This window comes from Mastomys coucha, unplaced genomic scaffold (genome assembly GCF_008632895.1).
Source record: "Mastomys coucha isolate ucsf_1 unplaced genomic scaffold, UCSF_Mcou_1 pScaffold5, whole genome shotgun sequence".
NCBI classification, from domain to species: domain Eukaryota; kingdom Metazoa; phylum Chordata; class Mammalia; order Rodentia; family Muridae; genus Mastomys; species Mastomys coucha.
The window spans coordinates 102,360,449-102,378,319 of NW_022196911.1; the positions used below are offsets into that span (position 1 = coordinate 102,360,449).

Below are 17,871 nucleotides of genomic sequence, written 5' to 3' on the forward strand. Positions count from 1 at the left end.
ACAGCAACACCACAACCAAACAGCAACACCGCCCCCAACACCACAACCAAACAGCAACATCCCCCACAAAAAAACCAAAACACCCATGGGGGCTGGAGAGATGCCTCAGAGGTTAAGAGCACTGACTACTCTTCCAAAGGTCATGAGTTCAATTCCCAGCAACCACATAATGGCTTATAACCATCTATAATTAGATATGGTACCCTCTTCTGGCTTGCAGACATACATGTAGGCAGAATGCTGTATACATAATAAATAAAACCTAAACTAAAATCAAAACAAGCAAAACCTAAAAAGTAATAAAAAATAAAATAAAATTCAAACAAACAAAACCAAACCTATGGGCCAAGGTGCAGTGGTATGACAGTGTCCCAGCATTCAGGAGGCTGAGGCTAGATAGAGAATCCTGAGTTTGACTGTGGTCAGCCTGGGCTACATAGTGAGACCCTTTCTGAAACAATACATACAGGGCTTTAGTATATAGAATTTTCCGAAAGTGTTAAGTGGTAACTACAAAGGAATATTCAAGATTAACGCTTTTGAAGGGAAACCATTTTAGTGCTTTTAATAAGAGAACAGTATACATATTCTTGTAGGACAACTACAAAAAGTCAAAGCGGCACTCACAGATTTTGTCAATCAGTTTAATATATGTCATAGGTAGTTCATATGAATGCATAAGTTACAAAATTAGCTGCCACGGTCCGATGTATGGGACTTTAAGAAAGCTTATATTACTTAAACAATAACAAAGCACATAAATTTTGATTCTAAATGTATTTTAAAGATTTGTAAAACAATGTTAAGTCTAAAATTATATGGCCTTAAAGTGATTGAATTTTGTTACTCAATAACTTAAACTTGTGAACTGTTTAAAAACCATTACACTTGAATATCCCAGTGAATATATTTCTATTAACCCAGACAAAGCCATGTGAAAAACTCCATATAATTCCCAAGGCAACAGCACACACAGTTTTCACCGCAACTCACAGTCACTGCGTCAGAACACAGAAAGCATCAGCAACCCCCCCCCCCCACCCGCTCCCAAGGAAAAGCAACCTTCCCTCCTACCCACCCAGAACTACCCGGTCCAAGCAGACTGAAGAAATGCTTTCTCAGTAGGAAGCATTTATAAAATGCAGAGATCTCAACAAGCCAAATGCTTATGCACAGAGGGGGGCCTCTCCCCCCAACGCTCCGCCTCATGAATCAGACAAAATTCTGATTCACTTAAAAAAGCTCACTTTTTAAAAGCATATTTGTGCATATCGATGGTTATGTGTTTCAAGAAAGTACATACCCGCCTTGTGGACAATATAAAAGCAGGCAGAGAAGCAAAGTGCACTCCTAAGACAGAGATCATCTCCTCCATGAACACCTAACAGGCTGCAGCAAGCAAGAACCCACTGTGACCTCACAGAGACCCGCGGCTGACTGCTGCTGACTGGAGGAGCTAGGGAAAGCAGTTCACTTTTTCATGCATTTCTTGCTCAAGAAAAATAAGCACATAACTCTTTCAAATCCAGCACTCACAGTGTCATTTGCTCATAGTATCAGGCAATGAGTGACTGCTCCTGTACTACCTGCCTCTAGAATCTTCCATGGACTTACAGCATCCTAACACCTACGGGTTTCCTCCTACAATACTGCCATCAGCACCACCCACACACAAAACATACCCTGTACTATGTTCTAAGTCTCTCAAATTCATCACCACATACAGTGTTCTAGATTCCATTTTTTTCACAAGTTTAATGTGGACACAGAAAAAACAAGCAATGTTTATTGTGCAATTCCAATAGATATTCTTAGGGTTTTGGTTTTGAGTCAGTCTCCATAGTTATTTCAATTGCCCAGTTTAAACAAAAAGCAACAACCTATCTAGAAATTTCATGATCATTCTTCCAACACCAATGTAACGCACTGATGATTCACATTATAATTTAAACATATTTTAAAACTACACATACATTATATACCATTCCTTTCACAAAATAATCAAAATAATTTGATTATCTGGAAGGAAATAACTGAAAGAGCCCTTTCAATATATCTATAACCTCTAGAACTCCAAACCAAGAGGAGAGGGTGAAATGAAGATCTCTCAGTCAGCAGAAACATGTGACTGGTAGGTGAGGACTCGTGCTTTTTTCCCGTCTCAGGTGGACGTTGAGCTAATGGCAGCAAGGACACAACCTCTGCAATGGCTCTACATGGCTTTCACTTTGATTTGTTTCATTTTCATTTGCTTCTTCTCCAACTTCTTTTGTTCTCTCCTCAAAGCAGCTTCCTGTGTAACAGGGAGAGGATATAAGCTCTAAGAACACACTAAAAAACCAGGGGCTGGGGCTGGTGAGATGGCTCAGTGGGTAAGAGCACCAACTGCTCTCCCAAAGGACCTGAGTTCAAATCCCAGCAACCACATGGTGGCTTAATTTCCAACAACCAGATGAAGGCTCATAACTATCTGTACAGTTACAGTGTGCACTCATATGCATAAAATAAATAAATAAATCTTTAAAAAACAAAAACAAAAACCAGGGGCTGGAGAACCGGCTAGGTGGTTAGAATTCATGATGTTCTTGCAGAAGACCCAAATTCTGTTCCAAGCATCGTCAGGTGGTTCACAGCTGCCTTTAATCAAGCTCCGAGGGATCTGATGCTTCTGAATTCCACGGGCACCTCCACTCACCCATGTCATTATTCAAAATCCTTTTGTGAGAGTAGGAGTGCCGGAAGTTTGAAATAGGGTGTGTGTGTGTCTGTCTGTCTGTCTCTACATATATATATATATATATATATATATATATATATATATATATATATACACACACACACACACACACACACACACACACACACACAGACCTGGCTGTTCTGGAACTATGTAGATCAGGGTGTCCCTGAACTCAGAGATCTGCTTGCCTCTGACTCCCGAGTGCTGGGATTAGAGGCATGTGACACCATGCGTGGCCCTTATGCAAAATCTTGGTCTTGCAACACATACAACATTCTTTTTTTCCCGGGCTGCTCCAGCCTGGCTCACTCTGGCCAATTTATTTATTATGTATCACCCCAGAAGAGGGCATCAGATCTCATTACAGATGGTTGTGAGCTACCCTGTGGTTGCTGGGATTTGAACTCATGACCTCTGGAAAAGCAGCCAGTGCTCTTAACCACTGAGCCATCTCTCCAGCCCCACAGAGAACATTCTTGAAGATAGTTATAATAATTGCAAGCCAGGCATGATGACCACACCAATCCTAGCATTTGGGAGACTAAGGCAGAGGATTATACCTTGGCTTACATAGTATAGATCCAACCTTGGCTAAATAGTTAATTTCAGGCCAATCTGTGCTATGAGACATTGTTTCAAAAGACAAAACAAAAACATTACCATTCATATGCTAAGGAATAAAAATGAACAGGAAACAAGGCAAAGATAATTAAGTCTTAACTGTACTCAATGGGGATTTTACATGGTGTGCCTATTTCTTTGAGGCAAGGTCTCAAAAAGTTACCCACGCTGACATTAAATTTAACTGCCACACCCCTTTTAAAAGATAAATTTTCATTATTTAGCCATCGCTAGTCTTGAAATTGCTATTAAGACCAGGCATGGTGGCTAAAGAGATAGCTTGATGTTTAAGAGCACTTGCTGTTCTTCTGGAGGACCTGAGTTTGGTTCCTAGCACTCACACCAGGTTTGGAATACCTCAAGTTTGGGATTCCAGCTATTTAAGAGAAATCTACAAAAAAACCTGTAGAGATAGTAGAATTCACTAATTCTGTATCAAATGCAAATTTTATTTTATTTTATTTTTTATTTTAATTTTTTATTTTTTAATTTTTTTTTGGTTTTTCGAGACAGGGTTTCTCTGTATAGCCCTGGCTATCCTGGAATTCACTCTGTAGACCAGGCTGGTCTTGAACTAAGAAATCCACCTGCCTCTGCCTCCCAAGTATTGGGATTAAAGACATGCGCCACCACCACCTGGCTTATTTTATTTTTTAATTTATTTATTTTTGATTTTTTGTGAAACATGGTTTCTCTGTTTAGCTGTCTTAGAATTCACTCTGTAGACCATGCTCAAACTCAGAGAACCACCTGCCTCTGCCTCCCAAATGCTGGGATTAAAGGTGTGTGCCACCACCACCTGGCTTCAAACCATAATCTTAAGTGACAAGTTTATTAAAATAAACTGCCTGGAGAGTGGAGGTGCACACCTTTGATCCCAGCACTTGGGAGGCAGAGGAAGGCAGATCTCTGTGAGTTTGAGGCCAGCCTGGTCTACAGAGGGTTCTAGGACAGCCAAAGGTACACACAGAGAAACCCATGTCTCAAAAAAAGCAATAAACAAATAAATAAAACATAAGAGGCATATGCCAGCTTCTTTAAAAACTTCCTTGATTTCTTTTTAATTGTTTAATCTGAAATGGGACTGTGTTGGGAAAAGAGGGTAATTCAGTCATTTTCCAGGTACACAAACTCAACTTAGTATGGAGTAAAGTGCAGTCAAATGACAAGATATCCCAAATATTAACCCTTCAGCTTGTGTACACTTCTACTGAGAATTACCATAGTAGACAGTAGGGTAGAAATAGGCATGTAGATAATTAAAAACAAAACAGAACAGCAGTGTTAGGGCAATCTCATAAAACCTCAACACTAGACAAAGAACTGCAGGCGGCTAAGGAACACTGAGAGCAGGAGAGCCAGTCTTCCTAGAGAAGAGCAGCAATTGGTTACCCAATACCAAAGGGTCAGCTCTGAAAACTACACACAGGTAACAGCAGACAGACTCAACAGGTTGTGTTTATATAGTTAAGGCACGCACAAGTTACAACAACAAAGAAAAAGAAGCCATGAATTTGAGAGCTATGGAAAGGAATTAATATATGGGAGGTTTGGGAGGGAGGACAAGGAAGAGGGAAAGTGATATAATTATAATCTGGGAGTGTCTCACTTCCAGCCTGCGCTGCTTCTCAGGGTCTTCCTCGTTCATTATCCGCTCCTTCTCGGCTCTTTTCTTCTCTTCACGCCGAGACTGTGCAGCCTCCTGTCTCTGCACATGTGTCAGCTTCAGAAAGTTCTCTTCCACACGTGCCCGGTTCTTATCTGCTTTTTGTTTACCCTTCCCCAGGAAACAAAGACTTCATAAGGAACCAATTCTAATGCACAGGAGAAAACCCCATTTTAGCATTGCTAAAACTCCTCCCCTTTGACACTTTCAAGTCAATTAGCAAAGGCTCAAGTCATTGATAGCTGCTGCCCAGGAGGGGGAAAACCCAACAATAAAAGGAGCTGGTTTGTAAAAAAGGATTAGGGACTTACTTCTCGGTTGAGTCGGAACTTTTTGGCTTTATCTATAGAATAAATCACCATGTTCATCAGGGGTAGCAAAGCCTCCATGTCCTTTGGGTACGTGTTACCTGAGCCAGGCACTGGAAAACAAAGCCATTTTCCTACTGAGTAAGGGCAGCATTAATACTTCTGGGTTGGCAGTCTGTCTGTCTTAATGCTAACAGTCTAGCTCCTGGAGGAGCCCAGAAACCAACATGGAGGAATGGAGTTAGCAAGGCTGTAGTTTTAGAGCCATTATTTCAGAAGGAAAAATAATCTCAAAACATTTCAGAAGAAACTAAGAACTAGACAGGCGGGCCCCAGAACACTTACCATTAAATGTAAACAGTAGTGTCCTCTTGGTGTCAGGCAGTTTTAAAGGCTGCCCTTCCCTGTCACCAAAGAGATGTCTGTTAGGAGAGACTGCATACCAGCATTCGTCTGACTCAGGTGGATAAATGCCTGCAAGCAGCAGTGAGCATACTCTGCACCTCCAAGTCATGGGTGCCACACAACCTGAAGGGCTTTACGGTCAGCTACCCACCCACTCCGCTACATTTGAACCCCTCCAGGGGTGTTTCCAGTGTTTCACCAGGGGAGCCAGAAATATGCCTATATTTAAGAATGAGGCCATGGGCTGAAGAGAGGGCTCAGCAGTTTAGAGTCTGACTGCTCTTTCAGAGGTCCTGAGTTCAATTCCCAGCAACCACATGGTGGCTCACAACCATCTGTAATGGGATCTGATGCCCTCTTCTGGTGTGTCTGAAGACAGTAAAGTGTACTCACAGACATTAAACAAATTTGAGGCCAAATTTTAAATACTTTTGCTTATGTTTTAGTTTCTAAATTTATATTTATTTATGTGTTTGAGTGTTTTGTCTGCATGTATGTGTGTACACAGTGCCCATGGAGGCCCGAAAAGAGCATCCAATCTTCTGGAACTGGAGTTAGGAGTGGCCCCGGAGTGCATCTGCGACACTCTCACCTACTGCGTCAAGCTGCAGAGGCTACCGGTGGTGTTCCAACATACAACTAATAAGGAAAATGAATTTAATACTTTTATTTTATACGTACTCTTGCATAATCTTTGGACCAGAGAACTGGTCTGAAAAATGAACAGATTCAATCTTATCAGCATAGTGTGTAAGAAAGTGAACCATCTGAAAGAAAACCAGAAAGAATATTAACTAAAGTTCAGTGCACTTCCACGCTTTCAGATATTCACCCTTTAATCCTTACTTTTATAAAATGTCATTCAGACTAAAATACTTCTTTTAAAAAAAGATTACCCCCCTACCATCCTTCAGTTTAAATGGATGGTTCTCTTGGTCCCAGCACTGGGGAGGCAGAGGCAGGCAGATCTGTATGAGTTCAGGGCCATCCTGGACTACAAAAACAAGTTCCAGCACAGCCAAGGTTATTCTCTGCAGCCACCCTTCAGCCTCAGGCCCTCCCATGACAGGATCACAAGTGCCCACTCTGTGTGCCCACCTTTACTTATACAAACTGAAACTCAAGATTAGACTGTAGTCGTTTTTCGAGATTGGGTTTCTCTGTGTGTAGCCCTGGCTGTCCTGGAACTTACTCTATAGACCAGGCTGGCCTGGAACTCAGAAATCCGCCTGCTTCTGCCTCCCAAGTACTGGGATTAAAGGCGTGCGCCACCACTGCCTGGCTAGATTGTAGTCTTTTTTTTTTTTTTTTAAGATTTATTTATTATTATATGTAAGTACACTGTAGCTGTCTTCAGGCACACCACAAGAGGGCGTCAGATCTCATTAGGGATGGTTATTAGGATTTGAACTCATGTGGTTGCTAGGATTTGAACTCAGGACCTTCAGAAGAGCTGCTGAGCCATCTCTCCAGCCCCTTGACTGTAGTCTTTAACAAACTTGAAAGCTGCCTTGGAGTGGCGGCACACATCTTTATTTGTAGCACTTGGGGGATAAAGGCAGGTGGGCCTCTATGAGCCAGGGCTACATTGTAAGACTCAAAAATCAAAACAAAAACCTTGAAAGCTTGAAAATCAATAGGTCCTTTAGAGAACTCTTTATTTTATTGTGTGTGTGTGTGAACGTGTGTACATGTGCTGTGCACCTGGGGAAGGCAGAAGAGAGTCATCTCTCTCATAGCTGGAGCTGTGGGACACTCAGCTTGTTAGGAAGGTGCAAGGACAGGAGCTACAGTCCTTACGATTGCTCAGTGCTCTTAACTGCCAAGTTGTCCATTACCTGGACTGAGAGCCCTCTGGTGAGTTGTCTATCAGCATGAGGAAGCAGTACACACTTGGAACTAATGTATGGCTCAGAGAAGACTTGTTGCAACTGTAGGAAGACCACAATCTTAACATGAGAGCTGGCCAATGCCTCAATTAGAATGGCAGAAAATCGACAGCTGTGTTACCCCAGTTGATCAAAATCAGGTAGATGACTGTAAGTTACACAAAAAATGTTTATCATGCCCGGCGGTAGTGGCGCACACCTTTAATCCCAGCACTTGGGAGGCAGAGGCAGGCAGATTTCTGAGTTTGAGGCCAGTCTGGTCTACAGAGTGAATTACAGGACAGCCAGGGCTACACAGAGAAACCCTGTCTTGAAAAAAAAATAAATAAAATTATACACACACACACACACATATACATACACACACATACACACACACACATATACACACACACACACACACACACACACACACACACACACACACACACACACACACACACACACATATATTGGCAGTTAAGAGCACTGAGCAGTCGTAAGGACTGTGATACATATAACATATATACATATTTCTTCATTTATTCAGAGAGTCTCTCCTTGTACTACCTAGCCTGGTCTAGAACTCATGATGTCATAGATGTGTACTAGTGTGCACCATGCTCTATCATATTTACCTTTGTATCCATCATTCCTTCTGTGACTTCTCCCATTTCTGACAGAATGGCCAAAGAGTCTGGCAGTCCATACTTTGCTCCAGACTTAGGTTTATCACTACAAAACTCACTCTGGAAGAAATATTGAAAACATGAAACATGATTATTTTATACAGCTTTCCACAAACAACTAGGTATGTACAATCTGTTTTGAAGATCTCAATCTGAGAGACAGAACTGTGCTGTCCTACAAAGCTGAACTTCTTTGTGATAAAGAAGCAGTTTCAACAAACGCTTCAATTAGAGCAACTTGACATACCAGATCCTGCATCTCTTTCTGCAGTCGCAGCAAAGCTTTGCGAGTACCGACAGCAAACACATATGTGTCCATGTCCTCGTCATTCATTGTTACTTTTATTTGCTTTAAAAAGAAAACAAGAAAAGACAAGACACACTTACTGAGTTCTATGGTGGGTAGGTTTCTAAATGGCCTGAAAAGTTCAGCCTTCTGCTACACACACTTTCCCCTGAACAGGGTTCATGGATATAACAGAAGACTCTTAATGGTTGATTAAAATTAACAAAAGGTCATTGTCTTGGGTATGAGAAACAATCCAGCAAGTCAATAAGAATGACTGGGTCTTAGCTGAAGAAAAGAATTTTTTTGTTTGTTTTGTTTTTTGTTTTTGTGTTTCAAGACAGGGTTTCTCTGTATAGCCCTGGCTGTCCTGGAACTCACTCTGTAGACCAGGCTGGCCCCAAACTCAGAAATCCACCTGCTTCTGCCTCCCAAGTGCTGGGATTAAAGGTGTGCGCCACCACCACCCGGCGAAGAAGAGAATTTTTGAGACCAACATGATCATCAAGGGAGAGGGATGGATTATAAGGTCCCAAGGTCCATACCTCCAGGGCCTGGGTAATTCCTAGTTAACAGCCAGTGAGAAAATAGATAGTAAATACAAGAAACTGAATTCTGACAAAAACCTGAATGTGCTTGTAAGGAAGGAAACACAAGCCTAGCTCACACTGTTTTCAGCCTTGTAGACCTAAGCAGAGGAACCAGCTAACCCACACTGGGCCACTTATGAACTCATTAACTGTGAGATAATTCTTTTTTAAAAGTTTGCTAGTTATGGAGATGTATACCTTTAATTCCAGTTTGAGGGCTAGACTACAAAGTGAGACTGTTTCAAAAAAACACACAGAAAAAGATTTATTATTTCTATTCTATGTTATATGCTTGCTTACAGGCATATCTGTGCACTGTGTGTGCAGCACCCCTGGAGGCTAGAAGAGGGCACTGGAGCCCCTGGAACTAGAGTAACGATGGTTGGTTATGAGTGGGGTGTTGGTTCTGCAATCCAAGTGCTCTGGAAGAGCTTCCACCGCTGAGCCATCTCTCCAGTCCCAGGTGGTGCTAGTTTAAGCTGTTCAGTTTTGTGGCAAATTATTATGAAGAAACACAATACTAATATAGGTTCATATTGAGTAGGTAAGTACAAAAGTCAGCGATGAATAAGATCCAAGTGGACAGTGTGACATAAGAATTACATCTGGGTTTGTCTCAAGTTCCTGGCAGAGCTAAAACCGTCATGCTACATTATTTATAAGGAACCCCTTTCAATCCGCCTGAGTTCACACTAATGTCAGGTCTCCAAACAGCTTCAGGAACTGGGGGCTGGTCATACGATAAAGCAAATGCTGAGAGCTGAAACTTTCAGCCCTCCTCAGGGTCCTGAAAAAGAGGAACATGGAGCTTTATGCTGTAGAAACCCTTGAGCCACATTCAGAAAGCTTCCATATTTGTAAACTTGTGGATTCACTAAACAACAGGATGCTCAGAGACGATGAAGAGACTCCACACACTGTGTCCCTTCCCACAGCATCTCACTTTGTAGCTCTGGCCAAGCTAAGTTCACTCTGTAGACCAGGCTGGAGCTCGCTATGTAGTCTAGGCTGGCTGATCCACCTGCAGACTCACCAGTGCTGGGATTAAAGGCATGTGCTACCCTGCCTGGCACCCTCATTTTTTTTTTTTTTCCAAACTGGCTATTGCTGAGTTGTGTCCTTAATAAATCAGTAAATATAAGCAAAGGTTTTCCATGAATTCTGTGAATCATTCAAAAAGTTATTAAACCTGGAGGGAGGTGATGGGAACCCTCAATTCATAGGTTACCTGCCAAAAGTGCATGTGATATGGTGGCCTGGGATTTGAAATTTCCTCACAAGTTGGGACACTGGGGGTGGGGATGGGGCCTGAACACTTCAACCTGTGGGACCTGAAATTAATTCTAGACAGTGTCAGAAATAAATTGTTGGATCCTAGGTGGTGTCTAGAGAATCCAAGAACTGACCATTGTTGGAAAACATCCTTACATAAGTAAATAATTCTTAATATAGGAACAGGCAATATTATAAACTTAAGAAGTCTGACATGGACCAGGCGGTGGTGGCACACGCCTTTAATCCCAGCACTTGGGAGGCAGAGACAGGAGGATTTCTGAGTTCGAGGCCAGCCTGGTCTACAGAGTGAGTTCCAGGACAGCCGGGGCTATACAGAGAAACCCTGTCTCAAACAAAAACAAACAAAAAAAGAAGTCTAGCATGATAAAACGTGGTTCTAGTTATATTAATTTTATTTCTTTATGATTGGCCAAATTCTTAGTATGTGAAAGAAGGAAAATGTGAGGCTGGAAATAGATGGCTCAATGGTTAAGAACACTTGATTCTCTTGTAGAGGACACAGGTTCAGTTCTCAGTACCCACACAGTAGTTCATAACCACCTGTAACTCTAGTTCTACGGGGTCTAATACTCTCTTTTGATCTTTTGGACACACATGTGGTACACAGATAGACATGTAGGCATCTCACACATAAAATCCAAAAATCTTTTTCCCAAAGAAGGGTCCCAAGATGCTAATGTAGGGAAAAACCTGGTAAATGGTAGCTGTATTTAAAAAAGAAAAAAAAAATTCTGTTCTTCTCTATTTACAGGAAATTGCAAAAGCAGTCTTTTTAACAGAACCCAGAATAAAAAAAGCAAATTAGTAACAATCCTATCTGAGAATATCTCTTTGGGAGAGAGGCAAGAGCCATTTTTGACAGGGAACACAATTTGTAGATTCATATTAACTTAATGAATGGAAGACATACACCCAATAAACTAGACTGCAATCTGAGCTCTTTCAATCAAAATTAATCATGTGAAATAAAAATAATTGAAAAGAAACCAAAGTAAAACAATCAAAAAACTTAAATCCCTGAAAAAAAGCAATCAGAAGCCTCCGGACAATTGAAATTAGAAAAGCTGATCTGCTTTGGTCAACAAGCATCACATTTTCTGGCATGGATACAGAATGCCAGGAGTTTCAAGCACAATCCAGACAAAAATCGGGTTAGGAAATAATTCAGTTTGTACCAAGAAAACCAGCAGGAATACATACCACTTGATCACTCACTGGCCTCATCATCCGGGCCAGGACATTAAGTAAGTCTTGTCTCTTAAGGAACTGAAAAAATGAGAGAAATTAAGTCAATACTGTGCAGCTTAACTTACAAAGGGCCTTGGAGGGACTCAACGCCTCATTTGACAACTAGTAGAAATATAACACTCAGACCTTATTTTAAGCCAAACGGGAAGGCGAAAACATTGACTTTAGATTAACAGTTACATTTTTAAGCCTTCAGTGAAGACACACCTTGGAGCAGAGGCTCCCTACTCACCCTCAGCTGGATAAGCATGCCTTCACAGCACACGCCCTACTCACCCTCAGCTGGATAAGCATGCCTTCACAGCACACGCGGCCAGAGCACCACAGGTTATAGATGTGCTCATTCTCCTGATTCAACTTTCCCGTGCTTGTGGCTTCTTTGTTAGTCCCATCATCCCCTAGGAGTAAAAGCACTGAATCTGACTCACTGGACTTTTGGATCGCTTTAGGATAGCAATGCTTTGCTGTCTCACAGAATCTCCTTGGACAGGGATTAAAGGACCAGCAGCAGTGTATTTACTCCAGTATTATCTTAAAGGTTTTGCACCTCAGTAGATGTGATGTGTAAATTTATCATCTGCTCCATCATACATTAATTCATCTAGTCTTGAAGACATACTCAGTATCATCTCTCAGCCAACCATCTTCATAACAATATTTGTACAGAAGGCCTGGATTTTCTGAATGAGCTCCATTAATTCCAATTACCTCTGACAGGGTAGAGTTCAAAGGCAGTTTCCACACATTTCAAATCACCAAAATCCTTATTTTATTTCAATTTTATACCAACTTCACGCAGACTATAGCGAACAACTCCCCGAAATTTCTGTGCAAAGTGACTGAGTTCCACTATTCCACCATTTTATGTTGCTATCCATTCACGATCCTCTGTAAATTTATGCAGAGAGCAGAGAGAACGGCATCTCCTCTGCTGCCAGTCACAGCAGGCACCAAGGAGACAGACAGGCCAAGTGTGCTGGGGTGCTCAAGGTTGCTGCACAGGCTAGTAGAGGTGGGCCTTCGATTTATTTTTGAAACTCTTTATTGTTTCCATAAAAAAAGTTATGGACTCTGTCTGGCATGAAGAAGAGGGAGGGTAATAAGCCAAAGAATGCTCCCACCACCCTCAACCCAAATTCTCTGATCAAAAAACACCCTAAAAACCACAGAAGAGGGAAGAGAGCACCCACTGGTAAATTGGTATAGTTTAATATAGTCTAATAACATAGTTGCAATTTAATCTCTTAGATAAGTTTTAACATCAGCTTCCTTCTTACAAAACACAGAAACTATATCCAATCAAGAGTGTTGCAAACAAGGTACAATTAGGAAATAATATGTGACCAAAAAAAAAAAAAAAAACAGACACACAAAAAAACATGCCAGCCAAACAAACATTTTGTGAGGCCTAACTTATTAGGGAGGCAAAGGCCTAGTCAGGGCTCCAGAATCCACCAGCAAGATGGCTCAGCTGGTGAAGGCATTGGCTATCAAGTCCTGAATACCAGGGCCCGAATGCGGCAGAAAAGGATTCCCACGGTGTGTTTTCTTGCTTATGCGGCCACTAGCACTCCTGCCCACCTCCAATGCATACAACAATAACAAGTTAACTAAAAACAACTAAAACAACTGGACAAAAGCACACATGTGAACATGTGACGTACACACCATAGTGTGTGTGAACAGCAGCAGTGGGTGGGACCTTAGCACTAAGGACACTCAGGGTGCTGCTGAGGGACTGTGAAGACGGCTGACCTCACATCCCCACACAGCTGCCCACCCTACACACTGTGTGGCATAAAAACCGAAGGACCCAGAACTTGAAGAAATTGTGAGGATTTCCCATTTCTAAAAATCAAACTGAAATTAGTTTATCAAACAACCTAAAATGGCAGTTTCCTGTTTCAACAAGAATTTTACAATTTTGTTTTTATATTGACTGTATCAAAAGCTATTTACCAATTATACTGTTGTCTTATGAAAAATGAGCCTATATATTTAATTTACTCATATATAGAACCCAACAGAATAGGATCCTTGGAGAAAACAGATACACTGTAGTCAGCATTCTGTAAAAGTATTTGGCTATTTTTGCTGAGTGAGGGGATAAACTGCTCTTACCAGACTGTTTCCAGGCAGGCTGCCGGACTTGGCTTGGCTTAACTTACCCACTAAGGTAAAATTGCTCTCCAAAAGCTCTCTGTGAGAGTTAAACCAGGCCTGAGCAAGTCGGCTATTTTTATTCTTCCCAATGATGTAGTTCATGATATAGGCAAGCAGACCGGTCACCATTAGAATTTCTAGGTAATAACTCTCCCAACTGTTCTGGAGGTGTGCAGGAACCTTAAGAAGGAAAAATTCCCATTTAATGTTGGCTGAGATTGAACACAGAGTCTAAGGAATAGATGAAAAATGAGAAAGCCCATAGGCAGAAGCCAACACTGGCTGCTCTTGGATAGGACATAGGTTGGTTCCTAGCACCCAGATGGTAGCTTAGAACCAGTTCTAGGGGACCTGATACTCTCTCTGTCCTCCAAGAGGAATAGGCATGCATACGGTACACCTAATATACATGCAAAAAAAACACCCCTACATAAGATACTACTAATAAAAAAGTTATACTTTGAAAAATATGTTCATTTTGATCTTCTAGATTAGCTTTTTATTTTGTTTTTTTGTTTGTTTGTTTTGTTTTTTGTTTGTTTTTGTTCTTTTCAAGGCAGGTTCTATAGCCCTAACTGTCTTAGAACTTGATTTGTATACCATAGAACTTAGAACCCAAAAGATCTGCCTGCCTCTGCCTCCTGAGAGCTGGGACTAAAGGCACGGCTACCATGCCCAGCTCCAGGTCGGCTTTTAAGAAGATGTGTATCTGGGTGTGGGTGTGGTGGCACATGCTTTTAGTCTCAGCACTTGGGAGGCAGAATCAGGCGGCTTTCTGAGTTCTAAGCTAGCCTGGTCTACAAAGCAAGTTCTGGGACAGACAGAGCTGCTACACAGAGAAACCCTGTCTCAAACAACGAACAAACAAAAAGACAGCAAATGTAAAGTCTATGAAGTGTACCCAGCTACGCACACCCAACCATCTACTTCTGTGCTTGACTTAAGTAAAGTTAGGCTAGACACCATCATGAAGTTGCTTCACAGCGATGGCTGCCCATCACAGTTCATGTTAGGCTCTTTCTTAGGCTGCACTATTACTCCAGCACCCCACCCACTGTATGTCACAGATTATAATGGTATTAATGCATTATAGCTTAGTTTGTGATTTAGAATCTTATATACTTACATCAACAATTGTTATTGGATCTTTATTTTTGTTAGAAGAGGTATCTGGTTTGTCTTCATAACCCTCAAATTCCTCATCATCATACGGCTCACTTTCCGTGTCTCCTTCCTACAAAAACAAGACACAATCATGTCTACAAATGGTGCCAACAGTTGTGTCGCAGTTTGTTGGTTACATCTGTAGAGAAAAACATGACTCGTCAGCAACAAGCACAGAACAGAGAGATATAAAATGCTTTTTAGCAAAATTCTAAACTTGGAGGTGTAAGATAAGCAAGTTCCAGAAATCTAACATACATGCTAACGACATTTAATAATGCATTTCATCCTTGAATCTCAACAAGAGAGCTGGGCATGGTGGCGAGTACACTGAATCCCAGCACTTGAGAGGCAGGTGATCTGTGATTTTGAGGCCATTCTGGTCTGCATAGCCAGTTCCAGGATAGTCAGGGCTACACAGTGAGACCCTGCCTCTAAACAAGCAAACAAAAAAGACAGAAAGGAAATGTCCTTGTTTTCTCACCTCTTCTCCCAACACATAAAACTGTGGGTGATAAAGACGTTAATTGGCCTGACTGTGTTAATTTAATTCTGCAATGTACATGTATAGCAAAGCACATGGTAAAAAGAAAAACAAAACACACAGTGAGACCTTTTCTCAGAAGCAAACAAAATGAGACACTACACAGCATAAATAAATAGCAAACCTGAAATACAACACAAAAGCCCCAAACGCCAAAAGAATGAGGACACTTACTTTAAAACTCAACGTTCTAAATTCTCATTCATACATTATCTACTCTCAGTTCAGATCTTATCTACTCCAGTAAGTACAGAAAACACAATGCTCCATCAAGGTAAAAGATAGGAACACACCATAAAATACTCACAAGAGTTAAAGGTGATGGTGGCACACACCTTTAATCTCAGTGTTCCAGAGGCACAGACAGGCAGACCTCTGTGAGTCTGAGGACTACAGTCTGGTGTCCCAGCCTGGTCTACAAAGCCAGGTTCAGGACAGCCAAGGCTACAGAGAGAAACCTTATGTCAAAACAAACAAACAAACAAACAAACACAAGAGAATAAACTAGAATAGCTAAACAAAAAGTACTAGACAAAAACGAATATTCCAGACAGCAGCAGTCTCCCTATATTCAGGTTTTTGTTTGAGAAAGTACTAATAAATTTTCCCATCCTTCTGAATTCCCCAATAAACCAACAATAAACAACCTAGTTGGTGGGGCTGGAGAGATGTCTCGTAAATTAAGAGCACTTGCTGCTTTTGTAAAGGGCCTGGATCTGATTCCCAGAAACCACATGGCTGCTCAGTTCCAAAGGATTCATAGGCACCGTGTGCACACAGCACACCTACATGCAGGCAAAACACTCATACACATGAAAATAAATAAAATTTAAAAACAAAAGCCCCACCTGGGTATCTGCATCTTCGAAATCGCCTTCTTGGCTCTCATCCTGGCCTTCCAACTCCACGGTGGCCTCGTCCTCATCATCTTCAGTGCTGACCACTCGCTGAGGAGATTCCGTTACAGAATCTTCCATGACATCCTCAAACTCAGCAAAGTCATTATCATCATACTCTACTATGTCTTCCTCATCCTCGAAATCATCAAACTTGGCTTCAGAGACACTTCCAAACACCAAGAGGACAACACAGAAAGCATAGAAGGCTTTCATTGCACCTTAAAAATAAGCCGTGAGAAACAGTGTGCTAAGTGAACTACCCTTGCACATACATGATTATTGTCTTCTGTAAACTGTTAGTAATCTGTAAACCAGCTAGGAGTACATGCTTGTAATCCCAGTACCTGGGAGGTGGGAAGAGGATCAGGTCCAAGGCCTGCCCTGGCTATATACTGAGCAAGGCCAGACCATCCTACAGGCTGACTCTTACTTAAAACATAAAACAATCTCACAAATGCCTCCTGCTTTTCTCTTCCTCAATATTCTCGGATTCTGAAAGCCCTATGTAAAGGAAATAATGAGCTGAGGCCAAGAGGTATAGGGTCTATCCAGATCCTGTCAGCAGTTCTCGGTAAAAACAAGGATACGCTGTTGATTTCTTTAGGTTTGATTTTCTACAATCTTCTTTCTGTATATTATACATTTCATAGCTTCCCTCCCCCCCAACAAAAGTATTTTTGAGAGACTATTAAAACCTCTCTAGGGGCTGGAGAGATGGGTCAGCAGTTAAGAGTACTGACTGCTCTTCCAGAGGATCCGGGTTCAAGTCCCAGCACCAACATGGCAGCTTATGACTGTCTGCAATCTGCAACTCTAGTTTTAGTGAATCCAACACTTTCACACAGACATGCATAGGCAAAATACCAATACACATAAAATAAAAATAAATATATTATTTTAAAAAAACCCTTTCTAAAAGAACTGAGTACTATAGAGAATAAGATACAACTATGGCTATGTAAATAGTTACAAAATAATCCATAAATAAAGACACCCAGGCTGGGATGAGGCTTGTCAGTGTAGTTCTTGTTGTCATTCTTCTGACAAACCGAAGGTTGGCTTCACCCTCAGTACTAAAAGAGAAAGCCATTTACCTACACATCAACTGCAGATACGTGTTTGCCCTGTAGACATGTTCTCCTGGACACACTTGCTATGGTCACACAATTACGTAAGTACAGAAAGAAGATGCACCAATACAACTACTAAGTTACAAAATAGGCTCAAACTAAGGGTGTTGATTCTGCATGAAATCTCAGAAGACAATGCAAAAATATTTTCAAATAAAATCATTTATACAGCCAGGCAGTGGTGGCTGGCGCACACCTTTAGTCCCAGCACTTGGGAGGCAGAGTCAGGTGGATTTCTTTTTTTTTTTTTTTCC

At 41.4% G+C, this 17,871-nt stretch overlaps 1 protein-coding gene across 2 annotated transcripts in view; it reads right to left on the reverse strand.

Moving 5' to 3' along the window:
* Positions 1 to 545: 545 nt before the first annotated feature.
* Ccdc47 (coiled-coil domain containing 47) overlaps positions 546 to 17,871 on the reverse strand; it is a 20,007-nt gene continuing 2,681 nt past the window's right edge. For both annotated transcript variants that reach the window (XM_031350635.1, XM_031350634.1), the window contains exons 2-13: positions 16,437 to 16,705; positions 15,007 to 15,114; positions 13,886 to 14,060; positions 11,994 to 12,115; positions 11,670 to 11,735; positions 8,545 to 8,646; positions 8,247 to 8,357; positions 6,422 to 6,507; positions 5,681 to 5,739; positions 5,339 to 5,448; positions 4,971 to 5,138; positions 546 to 2,293 (exon numbers count right to left, since the gene is read on the reverse strand). In XM_031350635.1, coding sequence (XP_031206495.1) covers positions 2,213 to 2,293; positions 4,971 to 5,138; positions 5,339 to 5,448; positions 5,681 to 5,739; positions 6,422 to 6,507; positions 8,247 to 8,357; positions 8,545 to 8,646; positions 11,670 to 11,735; positions 11,994 to 12,115; positions 13,886 to 14,060; positions 15,007 to 15,114; positions 16,437 to 16,700 — 1,452 coding nt within the window. In that variant the 5' untranslated portion in view covers positions 16,701 to 16,705 and the 3' untranslated portion in view covers positions 546 to 2,212. The remainder of the gene's footprint in view (positions 2,294 to 4,970; positions 5,139 to 5,338; positions 5,449 to 5,680; positions 5,740 to 6,421; positions 6,508 to 8,246; positions 8,358 to 8,544; positions 8,647 to 11,669; positions 11,736 to 11,993; positions 12,116 to 13,885; positions 14,061 to 15,006; positions 15,115 to 16,436; positions 16,706 to 17,871) is intronic.